The 9,074-nt window shown below is 43.0% G+C and overlaps 1 protein-coding gene and 1 pseudogene across 1 annotated transcript in view; both read right to left on the reverse strand.

The window, feature by feature from the left end:
• Window positions 1–664, reverse strand: part of LOC105822395 (spermatogenesis-associated protein 31A6-like) — a 10,434-nt gene extending 9,770 nt beyond the window's left edge. The window contains exon 1 of the mRNA XM_012659379.1: window positions 591–664. Within this exon, the coding sequence (XP_012514833.1) occupies window positions 591–664 (74 nt within the window). The remainder of the gene's footprint in view (window positions 1–590) is intronic.
• A 1,127-nt stretch (window positions 665–1,791) lies between these two features.
• Window positions 1,792–3,552, reverse strand: LOC105822398 (annotated as a pseudogene).
• Between the last annotated feature and the right edge of the window lie 5,522 nt (window positions 3,553–9,074).

Genomic DNA, 9,074 nt, shown 5'->3' on the forward strand with positions numbered 1-9,074 from the left:
TAGTTGCCCAGCTAATTTCTTTCTATTTTTAGTAGAGACGGGGTCTCGCTCTTGCTCAGGCTGGTCTCAAACTCCTGAGCTCAAACGATCCACCCACCTCGGCCTCCCAGAGTGCTAGGATTACAGGCGTGAGCCACCTCGCCCAGCCAACTCCGTACTTCTTAAAACCCTTCACCCTAAGCCCCTTGAGCCCTGGTGGATGCGGCCCCATACAGTCATTTTAACAACACCTACAGCTGTAAAACTTCTAAATGACCCTAACGGTTCTTGACGTCATATCTCACGCATCAAAAGGTCCCCACCTCAAGATGCTTCCCCATCCTACTCCTCCCACTAAACTCCGTCTTATGCGGGCTTCTATATCTTCTGGCCCTTCCAACAGCTGCTCCTGATTTAATTTATGTCTGGAGATTTAAGCTACGCGAGTCCCTCCCCTGGGGACTCACCCGCTGTGTCAATACATCCACCCGAGGTCCTTGTTTCCCTGTCATAATAGTCCCTCAATTAACTCTATACGATTTTACAGATTGCCTACAAATTACTCTAGAGACCACGTTTGCTTTGCTGGCCTCACTACAAAGACAACTAACTTCGCTAGCTCAGTTCCTCCAGCACCACCTACAGGAGCTATCTCGAGCGGCAGTAAACCAACTACTTCATCCATGCTCCCCCTGACCAGTTACCCCTCCACCAGCCCACTCTGGCCCATAGCCCCTAACTACGACCCCTCACAGCAGGAAGTAGTCAGAAAGAGTGGCACCCAACATATCCAAAAGGCCAGAATGTAAGGCTGGTGGTGGGCACCCCTCCCCTCCCTAGAGAAAAGGAGGAGTCCATGAGTCCCGCCCTAGACTATAACAGAGAACTCTCCACTTTGCACACCAAAACTTCAGGCCAAAGAGAAACCCCCATCCCCCAACTCTAAAACCTTTATAAGCCCACTCAACACTTCTGGGCAGCGCGACTTCTCAGGCCCCTCTCTCTTGGGACCCGTGAACCTCACCCAGGGGCGCTCTTTTTCCCCTTCCCCCAATAAAGCCTAGGTGCTTGCCCTTTTAACCCTGCTCATCTTTCTTTCTCTGCCGCCGCCCATCCAAAAACCTTACAGTGAGCACTAACAATATCATGTAGAAACGTCTAGAAATGTCATTTCTAGTACTCAGTTTGGGAGACCATATCTTGCTTGAATATGTACATTATTTACAAAATATTCCCTTTTGGCCTCTGAAATTTAGCCATTTTAGTTTGGCTGTTAGTTGTTTTCTTTCTATATGCTAGCCAATACTGTAATTATAACTATCATTAAAATACTCTTATGGGCTGGGCACGGTGGCTCCCACCTGTAATCCTAGCACTCTGGGAGGCCGAGGTGGGTGGATTGTTTGAGCTCAGGAGTTCAAGATCAGCCTGAGAAAGAGCAAAACCCCATCTCTACTAAAAATAGAAAGAAATTAATCGGACAACTAAAAATATACAGAAAAAATTAGCCGGGCATGGTGGCGCATGCCTGTAGTCCCAGCTACTTGGGAGGCTGAGGCAGAAGGATCACTTGAGCCCAGGAGTTTGAGGTTGCTGTGAGCTAGGATGACGCCACGGCACTCTAGCCCGGGCAAAAAGGGGGGACCCTTTTTTAAAAAAAAAAAAAAAAAAAAAAATACTCTGATACATGAATTACAAATATTAATAAAGTAACTCTGCATGTGTAAATATCTCAATATTTCTAGCAGCATTTAAAGCATTCAGAATGTACATAAAAATATTTGTTTTTGGTAGGGCCAGTACTTTTTTTAATCATCTTTGTTTCAATAATGCTTTGTACATAGCAGAGCCCAAAACTGCAAACACAGTAGCACCAAAACTTGCTCGAAGCCAAAATGTGGAGCTCTTGAGGTCAGCTTGTGTCACGTGCGGGCACATGGCCATTGTTGTCAATTTAACAAAGACATCCTTACTGGGTGCATCGGCAGTGTTGCAAGTGAAGGCTTGTGGTGGAGGCATTTTATGTTTCCTGCAGAAATCAGTAGGTGAAATACTATATTCTTGTTTAATTTCATGCAGGTCTGACTTTGTAGCTATGATTAAGCAGGGTATTCTGCTGTCCATAAAGTGTTGCTTAAAAATCCTGGCCCAGTATTCAAAGGATTTGGGATTACTGACATCATATACGAGGCACACAACATCACAAATGATCTCAGCCTCAGTTAGAAATTCCGATTCTGAGATATCATGCAACAACAAGTATTTCTCTTGTCCACATACATAAACAGTGTTAATCGCATAGTAGGCTTTATGATCATCACGAATTTTCTTCTGTCTCATTAAGTTTCTTCCAAGAAGAGCCTGAAGAACTCCACTTTTCCCACAGTTTTTCATTCCAATTACATTACATCTGAACACGTTTCTTTGAGTCTGTTTTTTCTGCAGGTCTACTTTTTTCTATCTCTTGTTACCGTAATGGCTGAAGCTTGAGATTCTTGTTCAGTCAATGTTGAATAGCCTAGGTAGCCCAAATACTCCAGGCACCGCTGTACGCCTAAATATGTCGTGAGCATCCACTGGGAAAGGAATCCCTGGTAGGTTATCCAGCCTCTTTCATTGGTACAAACTGTGTTATTCACATCTGGCCCCCAAGGTATGTAAGGGAAAACGTTAAATAAATCTTTAAGCTCATCGAGTGACAAAGCACAGTATCTATCCAAATCATGTTTGTCAAAGGTGCTCTGGAGAAACAAATACGCATGATGATTTAATTCAGTAGTGCAATCAGGAGGTATTTTTAGCAGGGGGAATAAATATTCAGGTGTCAAATCCAGATCATCATCATAACCAAATCGTCGAAGCACAGTCCAAGTAGTTTCGTGTCTCCCTCTCTGGATAAAAAGTGTGTGTAAAAAGAGAAAACCTTTCCGTGTCGATCCACTGTCAGGCACACCGTCACTTATACGTTTTCTGACTACATTCTTCACATCTGCCAGAGCTTGAGGTGCTAATGGAGGGTTGAAACAAATTCTCTGAAAGAAGTTGAGTTCGGCATCATTGAGGGTACCATCATTATCTTGATCAGATATTTCAAATATACGAGTAAGGGCTTTTATACAGGCTGGTTTCATCTGCTTCTCCTCTGGGCAGTACAGGGGCCCTGTAGGATGAAGACAGCTTTCTGTACATAACAAAAGAGCTCTGATATGTTCTTCAGGTTTTTCGCTGAACACTCTGCACAGGTTTCTATTTCTGTATACTGGTTCATAATAGGAAGGATGGTCTCCATACTACTGTATTCCACCAGATCAGATATGTTTCCAACCAATATTAAAGGCAGCCTGAGTAATCTACAATGTGTGTTGGCACTCTCTCAGGGGTGACATCAGCTAGAATGGTTATTTCTTCTGCCAGAGGAGGAACCTCTTCTGGAAATTCTTCACTGACGAGAGACATAATCAGCGATGTCTTCCCAACTCTAGGTTCTCCCACCAGCAGGATCTGCACGTCTTTCTTCCTGTGGGCGGCTCGCAGGGGCCGGCCTTGGCCCGCACGCATGCAGTGGACTCCTCTCGCCGGGCGCGCCCACTCCACGGCGCGCTCTCCTCGCGCTGCCGCGCCACCTGCTGGCCTCTTCGGCCGCCGGAGCCGCCGCGCCGCCTGCTTAGCTGCTTCCCCGCACCGGAGCCGGGACAGCGCCAGCTCCACCTCCTCTGGCCCAGCGGGCGGTGGCCGCTTATAGTTATTCTTAATACCTGTTTCTTTTAACTGTTCTAGTGTTAAAAGGGATTTATGTACACCACTAAAGTATTATGATGTTCTGTGTTTGTTCACGTATTTATCTTTATGAGTAAAATTTGTACCTTAATAAGCTTTTGTGTTATTTAATATCTTTTTAAAAATTTCAACTAGAAGACTTCCTTTCAGCACTTTTTGAAAGCAGGTATAGCGGTAACCAATTCCCTAAGTCTTTGTTTATCTGGCACAGATTTGATCGGTCCCTCATTTTTGAAGGTATTTTGAGAAGTATAGTATTCTTCATTGCCAGAATAAATTCAATAGTTGAGTTTATTATCCCACTCTCTCCTGGCTTGCAAGGTTTGTGCTGAGAGACCCATAGGTAGTTTTATGAAAGTTCTCTTGTATATGGCAAGTTGCTTTTCTCTTGCTGCTTTCAAAATTTCTCTTTGTCTTGGACTTTTGACAAATTAATTATAATGGGTCTTGTTGTAGGCCTACTCAGGTTTCAGGTACATAGACATGTTTTGGTTTCATGAATCTGGATATCTATTTCCCTCCTCAGATTTTGGAAGTTTTCAATCATTATTTCCTTAGACTTTCTGCCTCTTTATTCTTCCCTTTGTCTTCTGGAAATGTCATAATATGTATTGGTTTCATAGTATCTACCTGAGCAATATATTTCTAAATTAGAACCTGTATGTGTATACTTATGCAAGTTTCAGTGAGTGAGCTTATGTATAATACAGTTATTGATAATCCCTTTTCAATTATCTAATTTCCTTACAACTTAGGAAGGATCCATTTAACATTTTAAATATGTCTGAAAAATATATCCCATATTTATATTTCAGGTTCAACATATAATTTTTCAATGACTACATTTAAAAGTTATTTATTCTGAGCCTTGGCATTTCTAAATAAGATGGTTTCATTTTATATTAGTAATGAATTGGCAAAAAAATTGCTTAATTAACATTGGTTAATTGAGTCATTATGGAAATAAACACTTGTGTGCACCTGAAAAAGAATTACATGAGAAAACCAGGAAAATAAATAAGTTATTTAATAGCATCAAAAAGTGAACAACTTTTTTTAAAAAAATTCTCCTTAGCAGAGCTACTTCTTGTGTTGTACAGAAGAAGACACACAAACACTTCATCACTGTCACTGCACAGTTCACAAAATAACCTATTATCCCGGGAGCACTCTCCATGTCACCGGGAGCGGTAACAACAACGCTGGCGATGTGTGACCTTTCACCGTGGTTCCTGGCACCCTTGTGTGGAGAGTAAGACAAGCAATTGCTGAAACACCTTTGCAGCCTCGTGAAGTCCTGCTGCTGTCTGCTCGCCTCACTCAGCGTGGCTGCTGTCCCTCTGCTGCCGAGGCAATGGCTCTCAGAAATGAGCTGTTTGCCACGAATGTTAAGGGTTTCATGTAATGGAAGTTTATTCACATCCACTGTCAGTAATTTTGAATATAACATTTGCTCTGTGACTCTTCATTTCTTACAAATTTAATAGATGCAAGCAGTAAATCTTCATTATCACCTGAGGCATTTCTTCACTTATAATGAAAATTTACTGAACTGCAGTGCATGATAAAGTTGTATTTGAAATCTTCCCCCACCTCAAAATTCTTCTCTAACATGCAAATTACTTGGTGAAAAAGAAAAAAATAGTTTTCTTGAATTTCTTTCCAGTTTTGTATTAATAGTCACTCATACAGCTAATAAGATAATTTTCTCTAGTATTGTGTAGTTTGCCATATTTTACATTAATTTTTACATTGGTTTTATCTAAGAAGCAGTGACAAATTTTCCTACTAATCAGAAAATGCCATCAATATTTCAGTTACATTATTATTCTTTTCCAATCATTTCCTTATGTCTTGGAGGTACAATATATACTTGACATCTCTCTCTATTAGCATATTCTTTTGCAAAATGTTTGCCTAATTTATGTTTTTACTCTGTTTTGGCAGAATAAATACTGGGATAAAATAAATATTAAATATCTAACTGAACATTGGGTTTGGCACTTTAGCCTTATGGTTAACATTTTTAAATAAGTGCTAAATCTGCGTGTGTATGTGTAGAATCACTGTACACAGGACAGCTACAAATACAGATTGATAAAATGTGCTTTACTGATGATTTGAATACCAGGAATAAAATTTGTGATGGCAGCACACTTTTCCAAAATAATGGAGAACTCTCAGTAAAGTGCCGAACAAAGCACTGTGTACTTTCTCCTTAATTTACATGGTAGATGCATTTGCGGAAAGTCAACGTGTATCACGATGGCATAAAAGCATCGTACTTAGCGGTAAACTCAGGGTAGGCTCTTCATTTTCGCTGAAACACCCAAAAGGAATCTGGGACACAGCATGGTTTTCGAGGGTATGGGAAGGTGTATTCCAGATGTCGAAGGATTCTAGATGTGGTAGGATGACTAGAACCCCAGTCCTTGCCCTCTAAGTACCCAGTAAATTTCCAAACTTCCCCTCAGAGGTGGTGTGGCCTCATGGGAACCACTGATGTCACACAATGCTCTTAGCAGCACCGGAACAATCGTGTCTCCATTGAAAGAAAAGGAAACTGAGGCTCAGAATGGAAACACGATGCCCTGTCACAGTTTGCCGGCTAACGCGTGGGAGAGCCAGGGTGGAAATTCGGGTCTGTGTGTGTCAGGGCCCAGCCCTTCCCACTAGGCCCTGCTGGTGCCAATCTCGTTTGACTGAATGAACAGATGAATCAAAAAGTAGTAACTGAATGAACGACTCATATTTGAACTCACGGGTCTTTTGCAGCCCCAACCTGCCCTTGCAGGGAAGGAAACTGAGGCCCACACAGTACAATTTTACATTGTCCACACTGTGGCGATTTCACATTCTGCGAACCCAGCACGTTCTCCTGGGTGGATGTGAAGCCACTGGAGACAAAACCACTGCTGTTTTCACAGCATGGGTCTTTACTGCTTCCTTGTGTTCTGTGAACTGCTAACGAATCGCAGTTGTATTGCAGAATTGGGCTTTTTCTTGGCTGTGAGGTTGGAAAATTAAACAGGTTGAACTAATTTTGCTAGTTTGTGACCTTTTCCTGCATCATTTCTCTCAAAGACAGGTTATCCTCAAACACTTTCACTATTGAAATGATAAGAGTTAAAAGTATAAATCGAATGCGTTTGATAGACAGATTGGGCAACTCAACACACAACACCTACTCAGCTCTGCAAAGGGATAAAATGACTGACAACGAGGTTTCATGCATAATGTGAGGAAACGACTTCACTGCATTTGACACAAGCTAATTTTCAGAGAAAGATTTTGAAAGCAGCTTCTAATTGATTTTACATCTGAGAAAAGCGAGGCTGAGAAAGTTCAAATAAATTGCAGGATCCAGAATCACAAAGCCAGTAGTGTCCGATTCAATAATCCCACCCAGGTATGTCCTGTTCCAAAGGCTACATCTTAAACTTACCCTGTACTGTTTATTTGAGGAATATGCCCCGTGCAGCACCCACCATGTGTGTTCAGAGCTAAGGAGGTTATGAGCAGCATTATGCATTCATGTAGCCCGGATGTCCCTGCATTAACCGTGACTCTCACACAGAGCTACACTCTTTCTTATTAGTTCTAATTTTATTGAGGCAACCATGCACATTAATTTTTTAAAAATACCAATAAAGATTCCAAATGGGAATCTTCTCATCTCTGCTTTTGTTGAGGCATGAAGACAATAGATGAGTCCTTTCAAAGCAAGGCCAAGATGAAAGAGTTGCAAAATTGGTGTGCTAGGAACCTCCCTTCTTGCTGAGCTTACCACTGGCACCCCACAAAGAGGCTGGGCTGGGGTTTCCCCGCCTCCCAGGCCAGGTAAGGAGCAGGGCTTGCCTCTCCCTTCTAGCTGAATGATTTCTTGCAGTCGGTGCCTGACAGCATATTACAAGTGTTGCAAGAAAGAAGCTGACAGCCAGGACACCACGTGCAGGAAATATATGACTCGAGGATAAGTCATGAGGTGGAACAGCTCTCAAAGGAAATAATTCAGAAATATGTTGCTGTCTTAGTCTGTTCAGGCTGCTATAACAAAATACCAGAAACTGGGCTGGCATCTTTCTATTCAGTCTTCAAAATTCAACCAGAGGTCATCTCCTCCATGAAGTCTTCCCTGACGAACCTTCCCACTGAGAGTGAAATCACTTCTTGCAGTGTTTTCAGTTCATGCAGGCTGCATTGTATTGTAGTGACACTTCCGTACTGGAGCTTCCTGAAAGCACAGCTAGAATCTTGTCAATCTGCAGAAAGCCTGACAAAGCAGATGCTCGGGCAGTGTTCTCCTACTGGAACAGATTAACGAATCAACCAGCCACTGGGATTCTGACAGCCCCGACATGAGGGAGACAAAGTCTTTCAGATAAAATGCTCAAGAAGAGCTGGTTGTCCCTGCCTTTTTGTTTCAGAATCTTGCCCTCTGTCCTGGAGAATGGCTCCGTATCGTCAGAGAAAGACTGGAAACAAAGGCCTTCAGGTTTCTTACTTTGCCACTCAGTGTCCATTCTTTTCCTGTGGCAGCAATTCTTAAATTTTGCCTTAGGGGAAGCAATTCTAGGTCCCTGGGCTACAGATGAAATGACTCCACCCCAGAATTTCCCAGCTGCCTTGGCCAGTGACAAGTTCAGAGATGCCCAGAGCCAGCACACACGGATCAAGGGGACGACCCCAGGACTGGGCTTGAGCAGAACCGTGTGCAGGAAGAAGTTAGGTCTGTCCACGCTGAGCTCCGATGTGGAACTAACACACAGGAGGCAGAACTAGGAACACAGAGGAGGCAGAACTAGGAACACAGAGGAGGCAGAACTAGGAGATGGCCCCTGACCCTAGGCCGGGATATTTTTAGTTCTATGACCTAATTGATGCCCTTTTTCATTTCAGACTGTTTGGACTGGGCTTTCTGCCACCTGCAACAGAGTCCAAACAGATTCAAGTAGTTAAAGACACGCCAGGTTGATCCCAGTACATGCATACATACATGCATATACGTGTACATATAAATTAAGGCACACATGAGTACAACTGTCTTTTGCGCTCTATTATCTTTCAGGACAGGTCAGGGGTCAACAAAACCGATCCCCCTGCCCAGCTGCTGACATTGTTTTGCCCAAATAGTTAAGTTCAATAGATGCACCAGGAAAAACAGGGCAAGAAGGGGAGGCGGGAATGGTTTGGTTCCTTCACTGTGACTAGAAATGGTCCAAGGACTGTGGAGAAGGAAGGATTTTGGCCCACAGAGCAAGAGGCTGCTCCGCCTGTCCCTGTGCATCTGGACGGGCCAGAAGGTGGCGGTGAGACCT

Source organism: Propithecus coquereli, unplaced genomic scaffold (genome assembly GCF_000956105.1).
Source record: "Propithecus coquereli isolate 6110/MARCELLA unplaced genomic scaffold, Pcoq_1.0 Scaffold608, whole genome shotgun sequence".
Lineage (NCBI taxonomy): Eukaryota > Metazoa > Chordata > Mammalia > Primates > Indriidae > Propithecus > Propithecus coquereli.